Source organism: Pholis gunnellus, assembly GCF_910591455.1.
Source record: "Pholis gunnellus genome assembly, chromosome: 8".
Classification (NCBI taxonomy): Eukaryota; Metazoa; Chordata; class Actinopteri; order Perciformes; family Pholidae; genus Pholis; species Pholis gunnellus.
In genome coordinates this window covers 22929182-22953124 of record NC_136534.1, presented here as the reverse complement: position 1 = coordinate 22953124, position 23943 = coordinate 22929182, and the positions used below count along the sequence as shown (strand labels likewise).

Here is a 23943-nt window from a genome sequence, read left to right as displayed (position 1 = left end):
ATTGGCCCCCCGCCGCTGCGCGCGCTGCTTCCGCCGCCGTCCCTCCCTCCCGCTGCCAGACATCACAATCCCACCTTGTCACAACGATTTAGGGTCAGTCTCTCAGACGGGAAGGTGCTCTCCCCGCGGACGCACCCCCCCTTCCACCTCCGGACCCCCTACACCCCCCCCCCCCCCCCCCCCCTTCCTTTCTATCGGTATCTCCCTCCCACTCTATCTCGGTGTTTTATGTCTGCGTCACAACAAGTCGGTCGAGAGCGAGAGGCAGGGATGATGGCGTCTCTGGCGGCTTGATTCCGGCGCTGCTCTGACAAACCCGCCTTAATAGCATCAATAGGTGGAGGCGGAGAGGGGGGGTTAGGGGAGCGGGGGGGGGGGGGGGGAAGCGACGGGAACATGACGAAACGGCATCGCGGAGGACGGACAAACTAGGCTGAGAGACGGACGGACAGTCAGTTGCCCCCCCCCCCCCCCCCCCCCCGCTCCTCCTCCCCCTCGCTTGACTGACACACACACACACACAAACACAGACACACACACACACACACATACACACGGGCGCTTGGCACAGACAGGGACATACATGCACACCATCCACTTTTTGCAAACACGCAGGCTGCGCATCCGAGCGGGCAGTAATTGGGCAGCGGAGATCCACAGCAGATGAGGGCATTGCATGTCCAGCCTGCCCAGGAATCACTGTGACCCCGACGGGAAAGGAGTTCGACTTGACAGGTACCCTTCACCGGCGCAGCTCACTGTGTGCGAATTTGCCTGATTTCCTTTCTGTGATTCACAAAAGGCTACATGCACTGTTGTGCATCCTGCGTCTGTCTTGACTTGAGTGCATGCACTGGAACAAATGCTTGCAGAGATAATGCCCGCGCAGTCATTTCATGCGTCTATTCAAGTTGTTTTAAGGATGTTTTGGAGAGGAGAAGAAAACAGCAAAGTGCCTGGCAGATGCTTTCAAGTAGCCGCACACTGATCTTCATTCAATCAAACTGTATTGCAGCAGTCATCATGCAGTGTTTTCTCTCTCTCTCTCTCTCTCTCTGTGTGTGTGTTTCATGTGTGCAGTAATCATTTGTCTTGCTCTCTGGTTGTGTACTCACTCTCATCTTTCACTGTGGTGGATACAGGCTGTCGCTATGCTCTGATCTAAAAGGAGGAGAAGGGGTGTGTGTGTGTGGGGTGGGGGGGGTGGGGGGGGGGATTTTAACCCCTTTGCACCGAAGCCCGCCTGTCTGAGAGCCAGCCGAAACGTCGGGGCCATAAACCCCCTCTGTCAGCAATGGCAGCAAAGTATTCAGCGAATAAATCGGATTTCCATTTCACATGAGCCCTGCTCTCCCTCCTCTCTCTTTCTCTCTTTCTCTCTCTCTCTCTCTCTCTCTCTCTCCCCTCTCTGTCTCTCTCCTCAGGATGGGGGGAGTAAGTGAAGGAGATGATGTGTTGGCTCGATGGAGTGATGGACTACTGTACCTCGGCAATGTGAAAAGAGTAAGTGCATGTGGGAGTGTGTGTGTGACAGAAAGACTTCTGAGTGTGTGTGTGTGTGTGTGTGTGGGTGTCTGTGTGTGTGTGTGTGTGTGTGTTTGTGACAGAAAGACTTCTGAGTGTGTGTGTGTGTGTGTGTGTGTGAGAGAGAGTGTGTTCACCTGGATTTTGAAAAGAGTTCCATTTAGTTTTGTCAGTCATTCTCGCTCACCTGCTATCTCCCCCTCAGGTAGATGGAGTCAAGCAATGTTGTCTGGTGAGATTTGAGGACAACTCGGAGTTCTGGGTGCTGAGGAAGGACATTCACTCGTGTAAGAAGAACTCTTTTTTTTTTATCTTCCTTCAGCTAGAAGAGGTAAATAGCTTCCTGTTGGGAGCACTTTGTGTGTCTTACAGGTTAAAAAATGCTCTTAGATTGAGTTTTTGGAATGCACATAAGCTCAGCTTGTTACTTTGTTTCCACTCTGAAACTTTGACCAAAGAGTTGAAGGAATACTTTTGTGATTCGTTGCCCATGTGAGCTTAAAACTTTTCAGTTGTTTTTCTTTGCACCGGTTGTGTCAGGATCTCTGAATCGAAGAATGCAGGAGAGAAATTGCAGTCACGTCGGAGGTTATGATGCAGAGTGCTCTGAGTGTTCTGATCGGGGCACGGCGAGACGTAATTGGTATATTAGAGTCTATTTATGAATTTATTAGATTAATGACTCTTCAGGGAAATGGCGCCCCCACTCCACCTAACATCAAGCAAAGGGGGAAGTTGGACGCTTGTTAGGACCAGGCTGAATATCCGCCCGTCAAATGAAGTGAAATCTGAAAGGGTGCAGGAGACACTGAAATCAATGAGGTGGCAAGGATGTGAATCAATATACATAAATTAATGCCGTTGACTGCTCTCTCTCTCTCTCTCTGTCTCTCTCTGTCTTCCTCTTTCACATTTACTTCCTCCCCTCCCCTGCCTCTCTCTCTGTCTTTCTCTGTTTGCCTTAGTCGCTGCTGGAGAGGAAGAAGTTTGCTGTATTTGCGACGCTCCGCCTCTTAAAGAACCCCTCATAAATTGTCTTAAATGTCGCCACGGTAAGGAAGCACGCCTCATCATACGCTGTCAAGTGCTGGATCTCCACCAGTTCTTGCACTGACCTTGAAGATTTGACAGAGTACGCCAGACAACAGCATTGCTGTTTGAAAAAAAACAAAAACAAAACAACGACACAGAAAACCATCTATCGGAAATGATAGGAATGAATTGTTGCTCCTGCATCCCGGCTAGAATAGAAATGAATGAGATGCCCAAAGACATGGAGCTTAATTCATAAACCTAAATGCCACAAGTTGTCTTACTTACCACCTCCGCACATATTTTAAGACAAATTAAATTGCATCAATTATGTCGTTAAAAATTCACCTCATTGAAAAATCAAGAATCTATGAAAAAGTTGAACTCCTGGACACAAGATATATCCTACTTCACTCTCTACCAAACATGTCAATCGTGCTCTTATGTGCTCGCCTCGAACTCAGATTTAAAGGGAGAGCAGAGAAAACTTGAAACTAAAGAACACCTGTCTGGTGTCAAACTCTGCACACTGAAGGTAAAACATCCAAGTGAAGGAACTCAAAATATAACACATTGTTGAGTGGAGAGGCAGTTTTCACCCCAAAAATCCCAAATACATTTTCAACAATTCACAGCTTCCTACGGCCGAACGAGGCGCACATCAAAACAATCTAGATTGATAAATAGCACTGCAGGTAAGAGGAAAAATATGTATTTGAGATTTTGTGGTGAAATGTCCCTTTTTAAAAGTTTGATGGATGAAATTAAATAAACCAAAGTGCAAGTGGGAATAAGTTTTACAGACACTCGGCAGCAGGATGCACAAGCAGGACAAGCAGCAAATGTTACCGTCACGTCGTCACGGCTCTGTCAGTCTTAACAGGTTTGCTGACAGTTTGTTTTGGGGGAAAAAGCAGACAAACACACTGCCTGCTCCCTAGATGCAAATAGTAAAGTGAAATGTTTTGCATCGCCCCTGACGAAAAACCAGCAGATCACTAAACATGGAGCCGCTCTGCCATTATCGTCACTCCGGCTGTCTGTCTTGTAAACACGAATTAAACGCTCTGCCTCCTCCTCCCATTACAGGTTATCATCCAGAGTGCCACACGCCAGCCATCGAACCGGAAGCTGACAGCGATTCGTGGATTTGTCGGCAATGTGTCTTTGCAGTCGCAACCAAGGTCAGGCTGCTAATCTCTCCGTCTCACACTCACGGGGGAAAAAAACATTCAGTGTGTAATATGGGAGACATCCAGTGAAATATATCAGGCTTTGCTGCTGCCACGATGTTGTTGTGTATAGCACAAAATGGGTTTACTCAAGGCAAAAGCACACTAATTCCCTCAGTATTGACTTCAATATAAGATGTTCTACATTGTGTCCAAGACATCATGAAGAATCAATAGTTATGAAGCTGAAAAACTACACTGGAGTTGAGAGAAGTACATTTAAAGTCAATCAATCACATGTGCTCCAGTTCTGTAGATATGAGATGAGAAAGCACCCGGTTAATTGTCAATCGGTCAACGTCCATATCTCATTGTCCAGACTTCCGCCGCTTTCGGACACTATCTCTCACGGCCGACCTACAATAAAATGAGACGAATTGCCTTCTCCCCACCGAATGCGATCCGTCTCCCTGGCTGCTCTGACATGACAGTGATTCGAGCGTTCACCGACCAATCAGTTCTGTCCTAAAATTGTGTTTTCAGAGAGGCGGGGCGCTCAAGCGGGGACGCTTCGCCCGGCTCATGCAATTCATGAAACTCCGGCTTCCCTACCAGCTGTCGTCTTTGGACTGGGACCCGCAGCATCTGACCAATCAGCAGCAGTGCTACTGCTACTGTGCCGGACCTGGAGAGTGAGTGACACTGCAGAGGCCAGTTTAAAGTTTGAATGCACAGCTCATGTGTGCTCTTTAACAGTTGGCATCCACTCTGAAAGCGCAATCTCATCTAAGTCAAAGTCGTCTTGTTGGATTATTTGCAAATTGCGTGCAGCATATCAGACGTGTGTCACACTGTGTTAGCAGGATTTCTTTTGAGTTTGTTTTGACTTTCTTGGAATGATGTGAGAGATGTTCGCTGCATCAGTTCAGATACTGTGAGGTGAGCTGTCAATCAAAGAAAAGAAATGTTGCACCAAACTCTTTTAAAAGCATTCGTGGAGTTTAATTTTGTGTTTTGCAAACTTTGCTTATGTTGCACTCTTTTGCTTATGTGGCAAACCTTACCCACCTGGCACACGAATAAGTATAAAACAAACTCCCAAACTGCCGTATCTTTATGAGAAGCAGGATCCGGTGGGAGTTTACACCTGAAGACACATCTCAGCTCAGAAAATGAGAACTGTCAGCCGCAGTCATCAGCCCTCAGCCTTCTCTCAATTATGCATAAATACAAACTGTGTCTGGTGGCAGATGTCAGGCACATGCGTTCGTTCATGTGTTTGAAGCGTCTTGATGTTTTGCGTGTGGTTTGACTGCAGGTGGAACCTGAAGATGTTGCAGTGTGGAAGCTGTGGTCAGTGGTTCCACGAGGCCTGCACACAGTGTCTAACCAAGCCACTGCTGTATGGAGACAGGTGGGTTACTGAGCATGAAAAAGCTCTGGATTCTTAATATTCAGAATTAGAACGTTGTCATTGCAATGAATACGGAATTTGTCATAAACATTAACAATTTAAAAACTCTGAATATGTTCATGTGCACGACTAGCGACACATTTAGTGACGTATTCACGCCATCAGGTAAAAAGGAAGAAATATATTAAAACATATTGTATTGTAATTCATTCTCTGTGTAGCTCAGAGTATCGGCTCTTCAGCCAATAGCAGGTGCTCTTTCCCTTCGCTGCAACCGACACAACTACTAAACTTCATGCAGATTTTGCTCGTGACGTCATCTGCCGACTTTTAGCAACTTTTTGGAGCGAGAGCTAGCTACTTTCCATCGTGTTGACAACACAGTACAGGACACACCGCTTTATTTTTTTTGTTCCACCGTTTGCCATTTCCTCTACTTGGGATAGTAACTGCAATAAACGTACATTGATGCACTTTAGTACGTGCGGATAGCTAACGATAGCTACCGATAGCTACCGATAGCTAACAGGCAAACAAAAGCGCTACGCTATCCCCTTCCAGTTCTCGTTGCGCTAAAATCAACCTTTACTTTATAATTATAAGCTGAAGCAAACATTGCCTATTGACAGTTTAAGAAAAATTTAAAATATAGCCTGTAAAACTGTTGTTGCTGCCTTTTTCTATTTGCTTATCTGTCAACATATATGCCGATACACATATGTGTGTGTGAAGTCAATATTAGCCGACAATAACTTGCTGATGTTTCTGTCAGGATCTAATATTTGGAATGTGTTGGAATGTGACTTCTTTGTTGACCTGGTTTATATTGATTTTTCTTATTGATTTTTTTATTTAGTGGTTGCTCACCACATGTTGTTGACTTTGCAAGGTACACTATTCAGGTTAGAATGAGCAGAAACCCACCTGTGCTAACTCAGTTAAATTTGCTTTGATCGCAAACTTTTTATTTTCATTTTCAAATAATCTTTCGACAATGCATCTGATTAATTGATTGAATCGTTTAATCTATAAAATGTCAGAAAATAGTGAAAAAAACAACCCATTGCAATTTCTCATAGAGAGTTGACGTCTTCAAATTGCCCATTTTGTCTAACCAACATTTAAAACCTCTAAAGATAATCAGTTTACATTCATATAAGCCAGAGAAAAGCAGCGCATTGAAGCCGCACCTCGTCTCAGCAGTAGATTCCAGGCTGATTAAGATAATCACACGAAGACGTCTCCATGACGGCTTCACTTGTCAGAGAACTACCTTAATTAGCTTAAGACTAACTCATTAGTGTGCGTTTTAATGTACTCACTGACTTGTGCGACGGGGACAAGAGGACGGCAGAGCAGACGTATCACCTCTGTGGTAGTTGATCAGATATGATGAGGTTGAGGATATACGAGATGCTGATCGCGGCGCAGTTTGACAGGCTGCGTCTGAAGCGTGTAATAAAATGTATCCATCCATTAAGTCATTATTGTCATTAACCACCTGTGTTAGCCGACTGGGCTCCACACCCGCCCTGACACCTTGTTATTGCCGAAGCTGTCTGAGGGGGGAAGAAAAGGAGGGATTAGATTTAGATTGACAGTCGGGGAGAGCGAGGCCGGATTGGTACAACATCTGCTGAGCAGGTGATGGAGGAAGAGTGAAGCCCGAGTTCACAGTTGGAATAGCAAGCATTTGCTGCCGCCATACTGTGTCTGCGCTTCATCTTTCCCGATGACCTTCAGCGAACACATGCATGTACCGTGGAAGGACGGATGCACACATTGTTGTTGAGCGGAGTTTTCAGGGTCACCCACAATAGAACGTCATTATCGGGAAACGAACACACCTGTCTGCTTATTTTCAGTTCAGGTTGATTCTTATGGTAAAATATCTAGAGAACAGAGACCTGTGCAGACCGCAAGGAAGGTAAAGGGGGAGAAATCATGTTGTACATGAAGAACCTGGACTAAATGATAAGAAGTCTGCACTAAAAGAGTTCTCACAGAGATTGTGCAACAAAGCACAAAGACAAGATTTAAGATGACAGCTTTTTTTTTTTTTTTTTTTTACTAAACGACAAAACTGATGAATCAAAGAGAAGAAAAAAATGTTCATGTTTTTTTCCTCATGTGTCTTTTTAGGTTTTATCAGTTCCAGTGTTCAGTGTGTACAAAGGGACCCGAGACCATCCAAAGACTACCCATGACCTGGTGATGTTAACAGTGAAATCTTTACTGGCATGTTTGCAGCAAAAAACAGAGTTCAAATCAATTTCTTTCACATATAGCACATTTTAATAAGTCATTCACAATAGAACAAGTAATTTTTCAGTACATTCCATGTCTAGGCTGAGAGAAAAATTAAAGGGCGGGTCCATTATTACAATTTATTTTTGAGGTTTTTATGTACACCAGTGGTGTCCCTTAAGTATTAAAATCAAAACATTCATATTTTGGTTAAAGTACATATGTTTTAGCATTAAAACGTTATTTTCCCGAGCCCCTCTAAAAACCTTTACGTGACCTGATGTAGGTTTCTGCTACATATATACATAGTGTATATCCTTATCCAGTCAGTGTATACAGTAACTTAGATGGCGGTCGGCATGCTACCAGTTTGGAGAAGCAGAGAGGAAGGTGGACATCCCATTCATTCGGATCCGAAAGTTACACAATAACACAAACTAACTTATCGATGCAACATGAAATCTATCTACGTTTTTTGTCAATGGAGCCACCGGACTCCATTGACAAAACTGTAAATTTATATTATACATACAACCCCACTTTGAAAAATATCCAAACTAACCCTTTCAGTTATTTCCAAACTTAGCACAGCTTATGTTCCCTCAGCTAGTGCTGATGTTCACATTATTAGCTTTCTTTGGTTACCTTTTTGCTAACGGCTTAGTAGTCGGCGCTTCCTAAAAAAGAAAACAGAAATGAAAGCAGATGGACCTGCCCTATAATTGCTTTATCCAATGCTCCTTCACACAACAACACATACTGATGTTGCTAATTAGTTGGAATAATATATTTATATAGTGATAAAAATATGGTATATCAAGGTAGGCTCACAAATATTCTGAAATATGTAAAAACAAATTGGAACATGTTTTTTATCGTTTTATGTTTTACCTGTTTCTGATATCTAATCTTTTTTTGTCTGGTTTGAAATGCAGGATGGATTTGGCTCATTTAGTGCTCTACCATCTCTCGCTGTGCTGCAAGAGGAAATACTTTGATTTTGACCATGAAATCCTGTCCTTCACCAATGAGAATTGGGACTCGTTGCTCCTGGGCGCGGTATTGATATTTCCCCGTTCAAGCACCATGATGAAATAATGTGAAATGCTGCCTGCCTTTTTTGCATTTGAGACTGAAAGCCTATTAGCTGCAATTAAAGTACATTTTGAAAGTAAAAAAAAAAAAGAAACATAACCTCTACGTCAGCTTCAAGGGGAACACCACAAAGAGTTGCGTTTGACGTTGCATCTTTTTAAGATCTAGGTCCTAGAGTCTAGGACACTCTGACCACACACAAAGGAGTTTTGAAGAATCCTCAAACTAGAGTGCTGATGCTCAAAGTTGTGATATTACCAATTTTAAAGTCTGAAGTTGCTCCACAGAGACCGGTGGATAGACGTACGCACCACAGGGATTATATGAGCGTTTCCTGTGAGGTTTTTGGGTTCTCCTTTAAGCTGTTTTTTAAAAAGACATTTTGAAACGTATTGTTTGCCCTGTCATCACATGGCAGCAGGGTTTTTACAGCCATGTAGCTCTTCCACATCAACATCATTTCTGTCAGCGGCTGTAAAAGAAAATCGTCCTACGCATTAACGGTTTTCTATCTGATGGCCGTCCACTGTGTAAACACAGCTTTGATTTTTCATTCCTGTCTGTCCTCTAGCTCTCTGACACGCCGAGGCAAGACCGCTGTCACAATCTCCTCAACGCTCTGAACTCCCACAAGGACAGGTAAGTCGTCGCATATGATGAGTAGAATAAACACCGACCACACATGACCGGATTGATGAGTAGCGCTCTATGAATAGAGGGGACTTCTTAGTGGTTGCAACGGTGGACACGCAGGCTGAAATGAGCAAAATGAAAACGTGTGGCTTTGAATAAAGTGTAGCTGCCAGTTAGACCAGAGGAAATTAAAGACTTTTGGTGCTTATTTTGTCTTGTTAGAAGAGAACACAAGCTGTTGGTGTTAAATCACAATAACCAGTCAAGAGGTCTAATTGCTTTTAGTGCGGTTTTCACTGAACTTGCCCCCCAAAAAAAGTCTACTCTAATTATGTGTACTTAATTACACAGTCACTGACTTTGAAATGTCCATGAGTCTACTTTTTTATCATGGAGAATAAGTACATGTTGTTACACTATGTAAAACGCATTATGAGCATCGAAGAGGAGTAATGAAAAAAGTATTTAAGAACGCCAGAACGTACAAAGCTGTGTATTTAATCTCGCCCCAGGTTCGTCTCTGGAAAGGAGATCAAGAAGAAGAAGTGTCTTTTTGGGCTCCAGGTCCGAGCCCCACCCCCGCTGACGTCCGATTCGTCGCCCCTCATCACCGACCAGCCTATCAACATCACGCACCGGAGAAGGTCAGTGTAAGGACAGCGCCTCTCTTTTCAGCTCTTATCTCAATAATAGCTCGGGGATTCCCACGGGGCATATAGTCATTACGCATGAACAATTAACACGCAAATCAAAGGGCTGCAATTTTCGTATGCCAGCAAAAAGTATCAGTGTCTTATTATTCTCCTAAAAGAGCATTTAGCCTCCCTGAGTGCTTATGTTTTTACATCCATAAGTGTGTGTGTGCGTGTGTGTGTGTGCGCGCGTGCATGTCCTGTAGTCTGCAGATTTCATAGACACACTTTTAAATATTTTCAGCATTAGCTGGAGCTTATTCAGACTGAATTACCAGGGAATCAGTTGCCGTGTTAAAGGGAACAGAAAATAAAATCATATTATTTGAGTCTCTGAAACACAAATATAATGTTTTCTTACACAGAAACAAAATTCACATCTTCAGTAATTTGTCCTCTAGTTCCCTTTGCTCATCTAAAGCTGCACGTTTTCCTGTAGTCAGCAAGAGACAGTGATCTTCTTGGCTGGAATCGCCTCAGGCTTCACCCCTCTTTCTGAGAGAAATGTATCTTTGACTCGAGAGAAGAGAATGGACAACGCTTAGACGGCGAAAATGTTTCCACCAAGAAGTTCCTGGTAATTTTAGTCCCAGGACTACTTTTCAAGGAACTAAAAGGTTCCTTCAGCCCATTGTTGTCTGCGTTTCCATAGCCGTCTAAAGATTAGGCAAATTGATCAATCTAAATTGACCCCAGAGTACTTCCTTATTCTATGACTGAAACTGTACACGAGTTGAAGCAGTGACGCTGTCTGTGTTTGCCCAATCAGCCATGGTCATCCCTGCAAACACCCACCTCGAAATCTCCAGTGTACTTTCACACAGTGCTACCCTCCGACCAGGCTCTTTTGGGGTTAAATGTCACCGAAATATGTCCCCGGAACTTGATTTAGACGCTGGTCTCTGCGTTTGAAACGCAGTGAGTTCCTCAAAAGGTTTCTAGTTCCTGGTGAAGGTTCCTGCGGTCGAATGGGGGGTTTAGGTTGATCCTTTCCGAGAGACATCCGCTGTCTAAATGTATACTTTCTCAACTTAACTTGCAACGAGAAGTAAATAATACAATAGTCAAAGTAACACTGGTGTCACACAAACTTATATTCACTCAGTCCTACACAGACAAATAATTTCTAATGATTTAAATGATCCCCTGACATACCAGGTCGACATTTCCCCTCCACTAACACCATCTTCTACAGTCTGATCCAGACTAAATGAAGTTCTAAAACTAATGTCAGGCTTTTCTTTAAATTAGCTGTAGATATTCACAGCCTGCAGAGGCTGAACCTCCGCTCCCTGAGCTTTCCTCCTTTTCTCCACCCTGAGGTGAAATGATTATATTTGAATGCAAAATACTGGAGACAGGTTTTTATCTGAAGTATCTAAAGTATCTAAAGTCTAAAGGGCAGATTGTAACAAAATATACTGAGAACATTAATGCTCTCCAGAAGGTAAAGTAAACTATTTTCAATGTCAGACAGTGTTTTATATTTTGCTTCCCCTTCAGGCCAAAATGTCAACTTTATGCACAAGATATCTCATAATCAAGGGCCAGATTTCCATTTAATACTTTTTGAAAAGATTATTTTGCTGCAATTAAACCGACAACATTTGCAATTAGGTTGCATGCCCTTAATAAACCATTCGGCTTCCAAAGTGCCCCAATTACCATCGAGTTTGATGGACACATTCATACTCCCACGAGGATGAACCCTTCCTGTCTTAACGACTCCGGTCTTGTCTTTAGGACAAAATATACATTGAAATTCCTACCTTTGGGTCTCTGATTAGAGTTTGTTGATCATTCCAGTCTGCATTTTCAAATGATGGGTTGTTATTGACATTGCAGCCTTAAGGGGCCATTTTGGGGGTTTACAGGAGACAAGTTCGGTTTCAAGCAGAAGAAGAAGAAGAAGAAGAAGAAAGGGAAGGAGGGAAATTGTTATTCTTTCCATATTTTTGAACCTCCTGCTGATGATATTTGGCCTCATATATAAATATATATATATATATATATATATATATATATATATATATAACACTAATATAAAATATATATAAAACAATTCAGTATATCATCTCACTGCTCTCACTGTCTTGTATTTTACTCCTCTCAGTAGGTTTTTATAGGGACCCACTAATAAACTAAACATTGCACACTGGGATTATGTGTGTGTGTGTTTGTTTATTAATTCATGTGTGTTTTTGTTCACTCCAGCCCGTTGTCACTACCCTGCCAGAGGAGAGTGGGGGGGCCAGAGTCGCGTAAATCAAAGCGTCGCATCATGGAGACACAGGTCAGTGCCTCTGTCTCCGGCTCAGGGCGAGGAGGGGGGGTCTGGGCCACGAAACCTCTGATTTTATTTTTTTCCCCTTGTCTTTTTTTTTCTCCTATGCATCCAGGTAAACAGCTCTCCATGATCCAAATAACCTGTCAGTCACACCGCTGTGATGGAGGTTCATTTCGCAGTCTAAATCAGTCGGCGTGTCTTTTAACACCCGGTGCAGCTCAGTGCCTCTGTGTTTTTCCTTGATGCTTTAGACTCGTCTTTGGTTAGACTAAAGGTAGCGTGCGGGAGATGGAAGCGTCGTGCGTTTTGCCTCAGTTAAAATGTATAATTCAAATACAAACTCGGCTGCGCGGAAAAAAAACCCGCTCATGTATTTCATCAACATCTGCAGTTCAGCACCACATTTATCTTGATCATCAAACCCAATTCCCGGCAGATCACAATGAAACAGGCAACGTCGCATGTGGCAGCTACTATTTTTACACGGCGTTCTGAACGGTGAGCGCTCTTTGTGCTGAGGTCCTCCTACACAACACTCTGATCCGTGTATGTGCACATACAGTAATCCTGGAACAATGCTCTCCACAGAGCACTCGTTTTCACTCTGGCACATCCAGGCCCCATTGTGCCTGCCGCTCTGATTGATGCTAATCTCCGGCCGTCTTGGAGGAGCAGGTTCGTTGTCGCGGGGAAAGTGAGACGGGGAGGAATGCTGATATGTGAAGCCCGGGATCACTTCCAAGTGCACTTTGCAGTCGATTACAGCTTGGCCAGGTGGCGCTGGCACCTTGGCAGTGCAGTATTGACAGAGCGCATCCATTTAAAGGCACAGACGTCGACTGAGGCCACTGAATAATAATCTCCTGTCCTAATAGTAATGCTGGAGGAGAGAATGATAATGGTCAGAGTGGGGTGCCGTGCGTCACAGTCCAAGCGATGAGAAATGCAGCAACCTTTAGGTGGCGTCCGCACAGATGACGTTTCCAGTGATTGATTGCTCTGGTGATGCTCCGGTGTTCTTACTTTTCATGGGTCGCGTGTCAGGAGAGCTGCCTCGCTAACCAGACAGCTCCATGGGACGTGCTGTGGAGGTGATACATTTAAGCGCCTGATGATGTGACTCACATCCATTCATTCTGTTCGTATGGACTTATCTGCCCATATCTGCGCTCAGGAAATACAGGAACGTGTAATTCAAGCTCTAGAGAATGTATATTAACTCAGTTTTTACATTTTTTTCACACTGATTTTCTTTATCACGAGACTCCAACGTTCCCTATGCAGGAGGTATCGGAGCTTGATTGACTCCTGTGATGATGTTGGCATCCAGACACACGCTGATCTGTGTGTGTGTCTCCTGTGCCCAGGCTTGTCCACCCCCAGTTGCTGCCAACCCCATTGAGCTGCTGCCATGTTGCCATGGCTATATGGAAGGGGCCAGCCTCTACAACTCCAGGAAGTCAGAGGAGGAGCTTAGTTTGAGGTAAGGGGTGTGCAGTTAAGCGCAAGTCTAAAGAAAACTTAACACCCACTTATATATGGCTTTTGTCTTTAGTGGAACAAGTTACGATTGGCATTCATTCCCAGGAAAAATTAATCTCCAGTAGTCATGAGTATTTATCATACACGCTCATTTTTTGCCGTTTTTGTCATCTCAACCACAAATTTCATTTGTCTCCGTCCGAGCAGTGCTCGAACATGGTTCCAAATTAGTTGGCACAGAGTTTGAAAGAATGACTGAACGAGTAACAGAAAAGAAAGAGAAGTAAACACCGAAACATTTTCACTGTTTTGTTCGCGACGTCGAACCTGACACGCCGGAAAACAAAAAAAGGGAAGCCTACTTGTCTCCTGGAAAAAGTCTCTCGCCTATTTTTAGCAAGTTAAAAAAGCAAATGCTTGAATGCGCTAACTTTTAATCGTGTGACCTAAAAAACTCTTTTTGCCTACATAGTTTTGGGGATGACAGCAGAAGTCTTGGTGGAAAATATCTTGTAACTTAAGTTGTTGTTGTTTTCATTTTTTGGGTGAACTGAACCTTTAAATTATAGACTTTTACTTGCTGTTTTGAAACACAGCTGGTTGAAAATATGTATATTTTTTAGAATAAAGTAACAAAACAATTGTTGTCTTTAACCCCTGTGCGTCCCGTCCACAGCTCTCCTCCAAAGCGGATGTACGCTCTGTACCACAGCACGTACAACGGAAACACTGCTCTCTCCAGGGGTCTCCATCACTACAACAGGTTTTACTCATCTGTCGTCCTTTGTAGTAACTCTTGACATATACAGAGTTATATAGTCACACGTGGGGTCTTTGAGCCCTACTGTAGCTCTTGAGGACCCTTTTCACCAAACAGAATAATAAATATGGACAATTTTTTGGCTACCCGACCCTCTCCATTTAGCTTGGTTTCGACTCTTGAGGGAAATATTCTGTCTGTTTAGCTGCCAAATGCTCCACAATATATTTCCCAGCTAATGCCGTTTGTTGGTGGGCAGGTAGCGTGCAGTTGGTTTTTAGATCTTTTTGCTGAAAACTGCAGAAAATGAGGTTGACGTAAATGAGTAAACCGAAAGTTGTGGCCGTAAAAACCAAAACAAGGACCCAAACGATGCTAAAATGCTCTGTAGCTGGGTGAGAATTCTCAGTGAGTTCATCACTATGAGTAACTCTGTTCGCCCTACACATAGTCGTTAGAGCAGCTTTAGGTCTATACTTTATGTTTATGGCGGTGACAAATGCTTCAGGCTGTACGTGTTACTTAGTTATTTACTAGATTGTATTTATAGCAAACCTTTAAAAAGCATTTCACTGATACTATGGCGTCGCAGTGTGTTTGAGATGGTGAACCACACCTGGATGATTCAGTCCCTGTTCCTGACTCCCTTTTCCTAGCACGGAGGACACCTGCAGAGTACCACCACCTTGCTTCCCATACCCTCTCAACTCTAACGGCAACCATCACCACCACCACCACCACCACTCCCAGCCGCACCATCACACCCACCAAAACAACCACCAACACCAGCCGGGGCAGAAGCAGCTGGAGCCCCTCATCCTACGTGACATGCCTCCATACCAGGCCGGTATGGCCGTAGGGGGCGGCGTTGGTGGAGGAGGCGGAGGCGGAGGCGGAGGAGGAGGAGGAGGAGGAGGAGGAGGAGGAGAAGGAGGTGGCGGCGGTGGAGGAGGTGGGGTGGTAGTCGGAGGGGGGGATGGGACAGTGGCCAGGAGCTGGGGAGGAGGCGAGGCGGTGAGGATCTTGGCGAGGCGCGTCACACCAGACGGGAAGGTGCAGTACCTTGTGGAGTGGGAGAACGTGAATTTGTACTGACACGAAGGGAGTAAACACGAGACGCAATGACTGTCTTGCAGTTGCCACAGGAACACTGTGTATGTAAAACGTGGCAGTGTTTAAAGTACAAACAAAACTAAAAACTAAAAAAAAAATCTCTACACGTTGCAAATCCAGGTTGCTCTCATAGAATCACCATATTCTACATCATTATAACTCACTACTCGTTACTAAATGTCCCTCTTTGCTAGTGTTTCTCTGATATTTGTACTGTTAACTTTGGAATATGCCTTTGCATTTATCATGTTTAACAGTGATGAGGATGAAGATATTTAAACCTCCTGATGATTTGTAAATCTTTTCGTAATCGAGAAGAGCATGTCTTTAATTGTAGTCGCATCTTGATATACACTATAGTGTACAGCAACAGTACAGTACAAGACATTTAGAAAAGAAAGATTACTGCTTTTTCCTTGCTTGAGTAATATCGCAAAACATTGAAAGTATCGTTCATTGAACTTCCACCGCTTGTCATTCAGACAACATGCTGCCAATTTAAAGGGATAGTTCGAAGTTTGATGAAACACACTTATTGGCTTTCAGGCCGAGAGTTTGATGAGAAGATTGACACCGCTCTCGTGTCTGTGTGCTTATTACGAAGATATAGCCAGCAAACGGTTATTGATCCTCATATCCGACTTGCAGCAAGAGAGCGAATAAGCATATTTCCCCAAAAATATTTTAGAAACACAATACAAGTCAGCTGAATTATGTTGGCCCACTGTTTTAAAAACAGGACAAAAGCTTTGAGAAATAAAAAAAAATGAACAACTCAATGTCGCTTGTTGCACAAAACATATCTGGATAAAAAGGTCACGGTTAAAAACTAGCTACATTTTGTGAAAAGGTGCTTTTCCAGTGTTAAAATTACTATATTTTAATGTGTAGTTAGACCAAACCTGGAACTGAATTATAGTAATTTAAAGGAACAGTGTGTATAATTTCGGGAGATCTATTTGCAGAAATAGAATATGATATTAATAAATATGTTTTCCTCAGTGAATAATCAGCTCACGTTTTTGCCCAAAGTAGAAGTTTCAGTTGGTTGCGATCTGCAACCTCACCACTAGATGGCGCCAAATCCCACACACTGCACCTTTAAATGCTGAGAAAAACAAGAATTATCTGTAGCCTGGCGGTCAAAAATGATTAACTTTTCAAACCAAATTTTGTTTATACATCTAGACGTCTGAATAAACTGACTCAAATCACCAAATCACTGCTTAGTACTTTAAATAAGGGGAAAGTTTAAGATGTAACCCCTTTTGTTCTCTTTGTAACAAAAATATAAAAATAACTTCCCCCAGCATTTGACATGGCTATCCAAAAGATGAGCAAGCTAAACAGCCAGTAACCAACACGCTTCCATCAGCCGTCACTGTTGTAATTGCTCATTCATCAACTGATAGTTAATGTTCATGTGGAGTTCAGTGAGAAAAATTAGCCCAGGAAATAAACAGTGATGAATGGTGCGTCTTCATCAGTGAGAGGCGTGATGACAGCTGGCTGATGGCTGCTGGCTGCTCATGAAAAAAAGCAGTAACCTTTTATTGGCCACAATGAAGCGGAGCAGTACAGCCAGTCTTGTACAGTATTGTAGTTTTAACGCCTTGCTTGAAGGGAACTCTTGACAGTAGTGGTTGAGCCCTGTCATCAGACTTCATAAAAAAACTAATTCTCCGGAGGTTTTCATATTTTTTTTTCCCTCATCGCGGTATGTTAATAAGAGATTGTATACCTGTTATTATGGGGTTACTTATTTGTTATGTTAGATTTTGTCATACATACTTTACATTTAGACTACTGTATTAGAAATAGGAGCCACGAGAGGGCTTTTGTTTTATAGATAGAATTATATATTCACAATATATTGCTATGATCGAATAACTTTACTTTATTTTTTTGACGTGGTTGAATAGTGCCTATATGGGTTGCGTACCTGCCGGTTGGTCTGCCGACCCGAGTCGACCAATCAGACGACGGAGAGATGAGCGAGGCCGTGTTGCTACTAGACAAGAGGATGGCTCTTTATCAGTTGACAGATACAACTACATGGGTAACAAGGACCAGTTATGATGTTGAGTTGTTATCAGAACAGGACTGTGTGATGTTACTGTACATTCCAAAACGAAAAAAAAAGAAATATATACATGTTATTGAAATGTCTGTTTGAAGTCATCAGAATGGAAATTACTTTGGAAAGAATGCGTTTCTTTTCTCTTTGCTTTGTTTTTGATGTGTGTTACATGTCATAAAGATCAAGTAAAGGTCCAGTTCAGGTTCAGGTTCACGTCGTCGGGAGTTCAATCCTTGCGTTCAGAGTAACAGTACAGGTAAAGAAGACACTGATAGGCCCGACTCCCTAACTCAAACCCATAGTTTCTTCCAGGGTCTAACAGTCTATAATTCAAAAAAATACAACATGGCATTAAGTAGAAATTCATAAGGCAAGTGAGGTGCTGGAGTTGGATTTTATCTTCGCGCAAACAGGTTACATAAATCTAGAAAACTGTGGTGCAAGTTTCAGAGTTTATATTTTATACAGAGGTTTATTTCAGCAATCTGTGCGATAAAACTCAACACAAACGTATACATTCATCAGTTTTATCTTTCAGGAAAGACTGCATCACAGTTTAAGTTGACAAAAGCAAAGGACAAATACAGCATTTATACTGTTATAGTGGAACCAATGCAATTCTCTCAGATTTTATTTCAAAGCCGACCTCTCTGTCGAATTATCTCCTGCGTACATTTTCAGTGAGCTTATGTTGATTGCAGTTGTCATCCTCCTCAGTGACTATTTGACTGTAGTTTAGGGAAGGGGTGTGTTGAACCTTTCTAGGCGATGGTGATGAATGTATTTGTGTGTTTTCTATGGTATGTCTATACCCGTCAAGTGCTTGTTATAGGTCGTACTCGAGGTGGAACTCAACCCGATTCCTTTTAAAACATAACAAAAAAAAAAAGGAGGAAATGAAGACATCAACATTGGGGAACATCATTTAATTTGGGAGAAGTAGTCTTCTTTTTTTTTCTGATAAGTAGTCGAGTCCAAGTTCAGTTTGATGTATTTTTTGAGAAATTACGTTTGTACATGTATACTCTGCGTTGACACCTAATATGTAACATGAATAATAAAAAGAAAATGTTTCACCTCATGCTATGTGTTTCTTATCTATTAGTACATGAAGGTAATCATTAATATCTGTCTGTCTATCCATCCATCTATCTTTCTATCTGTCTGTCTATCTGTCTATAGATCTAAATGATGTCATCATTTACCCTGTTGTGTCTCTCCAAAACCATCTATATCCTCCAGAATTTGTGTAACTGTCTAAATGTTAAGACAAATTAAATAATAACAAAAATAACACAAATCATTCAACTGAATGAAGCAAAATATAAACCTTTTGAGTTGATGTGTTCAGAGGCCAAATAGAACAACTTCGGGCATGGAAGTTCATGGGATCACTATCTGTGACGAAATAATCTCGACTCAAGGTCCACTTATTCGGTTTGTTTCTGAGCTTTCAACCACGTCTCCTGTTCTTCATCAGTGAATGGAAATAACTGAGGCGCCGCTTGTTATCGCCCGACATGTTCTCGACAGACGTGATGACGGCTGAGTCGGTTTCCTTTGCTGATGAACCAGCAGTCGAGATGCAGTCAAAAGGTTCAGAAAATGCTCGTAAGTTCAATTCAACAACTTTAAAAAGCTGCATTTGAAGCGGACACAGGAGGTTTCATTCAAAACTTCATTCACATTTTGATCAATTCATACAGCTAGTGAATGCCACCCAATTGCCTTTGTAGTCAAACGGTATCTTGTGGTCGATCTTCTAAAAACGTCACTGTGTTTCTTTTAAAATATATTTATTTCTTTGTTTTTTTCAGAGAGTTGTGGTCCCCAGCTGGGATCCAAACAGCAACATTGTTCTGGATCAATTCAGCTACTAAGGCCCTGGAACATCAGTTATATTGATTCAGAACAAATACATCTAGTGACAGCAAAGACAGTATTTATTTTAAACTTCTTATAATTAAACCTAAGAATTATGTGAGGAGACAATTCAAGAGGAAAAAGATGAGTGTGAGCAGTAAAACACATTTCACATCCAGAAATACTCCAACTCCTACTACACCTCAGCAAAGTGCAGGCTAATAGACATTTAACAAGCCAGATTTCAGGTGAACTAAATGATATTTTATGAATATATTAAAGGGTTTTAATTGGTGATCTCCTCTTTTTTGTTTTGTTTTAATGGCTTTTCATTTGATCCAAAGGGTATTTTAATGGTTTATCTGCATGATTTAATTAAAGGAACTTTAATTTAGTTTTGCCCAGTTCAGACTGATCCTGGTTCACTTTGCTATAGGATCATTCGAGACAGGCTTTTCAAAATAAGAGACACCCTTATAACACAGTCCTCTGAGAGTTAAAATACAAGGGAATTAGGTGAGTTTTTATCTCCCAATTTTCAGTCTATGGAGCAATTTTTTTTTTTACCAGGTGAGCCCTCTGGATCCTGAAGGAATTTGGGTTTCATATAGACAAGAAAAAAAAAATCTGCATCTTAATAAGTAATAAATTAATGTGGATGCAAATTAGTTTTTTCTGTGTTGTATTTTCAGCTGATCTCACCTCACTCCCGGGTTTATTTATGGATTATCTCAATGATATAAGAAGGTTTTTTTTACGAGAATTATTACCATAAAATGTTACAAATAGTATTAAACCCACCACAGAGCTTTCATCCTAATTATACATTCATTCTGGTTTTCAGAGGTAGAATGTTCCCAGGTCATTATTAACCTACAGGGAGAACTGTCTGCTCAACAAAAAGCCCCAAAACACTTAAAGATGCTATTTTCATAGGCTAATAATGCACATCTACATAATCATATACATTACCTCTGGAAAAGAGCTTTTTATCTTTAAGGCAAAAGTAGACGGAGGCTGGCTGTTTTTCTTTTGGCATTAATCACTTCCACTGTAGGTGGTAATCAAACAACGATGGCGAGAATCCCTCTAAATTAGTCTGATGGGGGATGATAAATTACATCACAGGCAAATGTGTCTCGTCGGAAAGATTTACTACTTTTTTTTGGGGGGAAAATTTACAACTGCTGCCAACATAAAAGCCAGATGTTGATTTTGTGTTTGTGCCAGAAACAACGAGATTTCCCGATGAATGGAAATGCTAAATAATGACTCCAGAGATTAATACTGCATCTCTGTTAAAAGGTAAAAAGGTGACATGTTTTATTTCCTGGAAGCAGAAGCAATAACAACTGATATCTTATTGTCTTTATTGTGAAAGTGTGAGCCCACTTTGCAGCTGTTGAGTCAAACATTGGGTTTAATGATCTTGTGAAAAGGCACGTGAAAAAAAACAAATCACATTTTGACACACAGTAGAAAAACACAGGTGTAAATGATCAAATCAATGACGTCTGAATTTCATTGGGCTGCTTTGGTTTTGGGCTCCTTGTATTGCGCATGCAAGCTCACTGTCATACTTAGACGCCATGACAATAGAGCCATTGTTAATGTTATTAGTAACACCTGTGCGTTTCTTACCGTGACAAGTGTCAGGTGCACAGGTGTGTTGAATTATGAATTTAATTGACACTAAATAGACTAGGCAGACTGGTAAAAAAAATTACATTTTGTCATTTGTTTTTGTTATTGGAGCGTAGTCCTTCTGTTTGTTTTTGGCATGATGCAGAAATGATGTCCCCATGAAAATCTGTGCCCCTAATTCAAAAGATATATGGGAAATAAAGGGAGGGGTATAGAGCTTTCTCTCTCTCCTGCACTGTTTCCCTCATTTAGCGAGATAGTGTCAGTTTGGGTTATAAAAACCTCTGGATTGAATTAGTCCCAGTTTCACCTGCAGCTGCTGGTTTAAACCGCAAGGTGGCGGCCAAACCTCAACATATAAAGCAAAGGCTGTCGCTGCACTGTGCTGCCTTCATTTGTCTCTCTGAAGGGGGGCAGAAGTGGTGATGCTAGCCTTCACTTGCTCAAGTCTTTTTTTGGTTGAAAGCATCACCAAAAAGTTACATTTTGGCTCAGTTTGTTTTGAGGATTTTAAATCCACGTTTCAAAGGTGCCATGTCTTTGGAGGAGGAACAGAAGGAAGACAACATCGTGTCAGACATGTAAGTATCTGTAAATTAGCCAAAAGTGAGACAAAATTAGCCAAAGTTGTGCATGCATGAGACTAACGTTATATATATAAACAACATTTATAGCTGCTGCTAATTCAGCCTTTCAAACGGGGCGTTAAGCTAGCTAATGACGGTTTGCGTCGTTCATAACACCCCATACTAGCTGAATGGTTATTTTCCCCACGTCACCTAAACGCAGCATACTACGGCTCAGGGCGCCATTTTGGCTCCACAGCTTCTCACCTTAATGCAGCTCCTGTGGTTTAGTCATGTGCGCTGCACACCCAGCGTCGCATTTCGCCGTTTAGAAACACATAAATGAGTCAGTGGAGTTGCAGTCAAGTAAAATCCACCTTTAACGTCAAATTGTATCACCAGTTCCTGTTATCATCTATGAAGTTAGCTGTCAGAGAAGCTTGTAATTGGCTTGTTTTCAACAGGTCTGTAAGGGCGAAGAGTGTTAAGAGCCCAAAACAGCAGATGTAGCCTAAATACTGCATATGGAAGCAAACCTGTCGGCCGAATCACATGTTGTAGGCTAATTTAAAACACTACAGTGTAGCCACGGATACATTGGTATGACATGCCTAACGTTGCAGCCGACAGAATTGATTGAATGGAAATAAACCACATATAATTTCACTAGAATAAGTAAATTACGGTATGTAAAGTCATAAACTACCTTTGGGGCATTGCACACACTCGGCTACTGTAGCCTGAAGCAGTAGGCTACAGTGAAGTTACACTCACTGAAACATTATTAGCCCTATATATATGTATGTATATATATATATATATATATATATATATATATATATATATATATATATATATATATATATATATACTTCTTTTTTTTCAAAGAGGCAAGCTTAAAATGCTTATGCTAAAGATAGGTTATAGAGGTTATAGGGGAAGCGTGCGCGCCCACACATACGGAAACACGCACACATGCGTTTGCTCCGTCCTCCACCCCCCCCCCCCCTCTCTCTCTCTCTCTCTCTCTCTCTCTCTCTCTCACACACACACTCACTCGTGTTTCACCCTCACACCTCAACGGCAGCGTGCAAATAAACATACACGCGCGCACACACACACGCACACACGCACGCACGCACACACACACACATACACATATTTCTGCATCCTGTATTTTTTTTTTCATGCACCGGGAACCGGGCGCTTTATAAGCGGTCGTGGATTATGATGCCAGTTTTTGTAACAGCGGAATATTGGCCTCTCCTTCGGCTCCAACTGTGAATAGCGCTGTATCGCGTGTTTTTTTATTTATTATTTTAATCCAATTTTATTTCTAATTTGGTTCCCCGTTACTTCTGAGCACCGAGAGACCGCCGAGACGCAAAGCATACGTTCAATGCCGTTGGAACATGTCCTATGTTCCCTTTCAAGGTAAGACAGAGCAGATATTTTATATATATTTTTGTCATCCACTGCATCTTCCTTCTCTGTCCTCCTCCCCCGTTCCTCACCATCCTCTCTCTCTCCCTCTCTCTCTCTTTCTGCCCCTCTCTTCTCCCTCTATCTCTCTGACACTATCATATGCGATAAGCATATCTAAAAGCACCATAGCCGACAGGTGCATAGAAATTGCCTGAAGTGCCTTCTCGATAGATGCCCCCACACACAAACACACACACACACACACACACACACACGCAAAAACACACACACACACACACACTCACACACACACGGTTCCAGCGCAGCGTGCGTCCGTGTGGACCTTTTGCATGCGGCAATTATAGTATTGTAATAAGGTATGCATGTGCAGACTGCTGGTGTCACGGTCTACTCTTGCAAGTGCATTCCTCCGTTTGAGAGCTGCTGCACAGCATGAATGGGAGAAAACGCTATAATATATATATATATATATTTTTATCTTCTATAATAATCCTATGGTGTTATAGGGTATATGCTTCTCTTAAGGAGTTTATACTGCCCTAATAATACTTGGTGGTTTTATCATAGTCTTTGTCGTAAAATGCTAATAATGTTCGAGGCACTCTCAGTGTAGTACAAGGAGTTTAGAGTGCTTCTACTATCTCCTTTGAAATATTGCTGTTGGTAGATTTTATATTTGGGATTTCGTCCACAGCCTGAATGGACTGTATCCTGCCTCCCGTGTGCAAAAAAAAACAAACTTTGGCCCACTAAAATATGTAGATGACCAGAATGAGAGGGCTTCTTCATTCTTGCCTGGTCTTTTATTCCCCCATACTCGATCGTGAGTGGGTGAAAGGCGCTTCGGTGTACGGTAAAGGCAGATTCCCCCCGGTATCATTGCACTGCAACTG

General features: G+C 42.2%; 2 protein-coding genes across 2 annotated transcripts in view; both read left to right on the top strand.

Moving 5' to 3' along the window:
• Positions 1–1425: 1425 nt before the first annotated feature.
• On the top strand, positions 1426–15433 carry phf1 (PHD finger protein 1; the record flags this gene model as incomplete). Its single annotated transcript, XM_079164824.1, has 14 exons — positions 1426–1503; positions 1730–1811; positions 2490–2576; positions 3646–3740; positions 4272–4420; positions 5047–5142; positions 7285–7353; positions 8325–8448; positions 9056–9123; positions 9630–9761; positions 12024–12102; positions 13464–13579; positions 14255–14341; positions 14995–15433. The coding sequence occupies 14 exons, from the start codon at positions 1426–1428 to the stop codon at positions 15431–15433; spliced, it is 1701 nt and encodes a 566-aa protein (XP_079020950.1).
• A 7583-nt stretch (positions 15434–23016) lies between these two features.
• Positions 23017–23943, top strand: part of syngap1b (synaptic Ras GTPase activating protein 1b) — a gene marked incomplete at both ends in the record, with an annotated part of 123771 nt that continues 122844 nt past the window's right edge. Inside the window, one exon of the mRNA XM_079163912.1 lies at positions 23017–23038. Coding sequence (XP_079020038.1) covers positions 23017–23038 — 22 coding nt within the window. The remainder of the gene's footprint in view (positions 23039–23943) is intronic.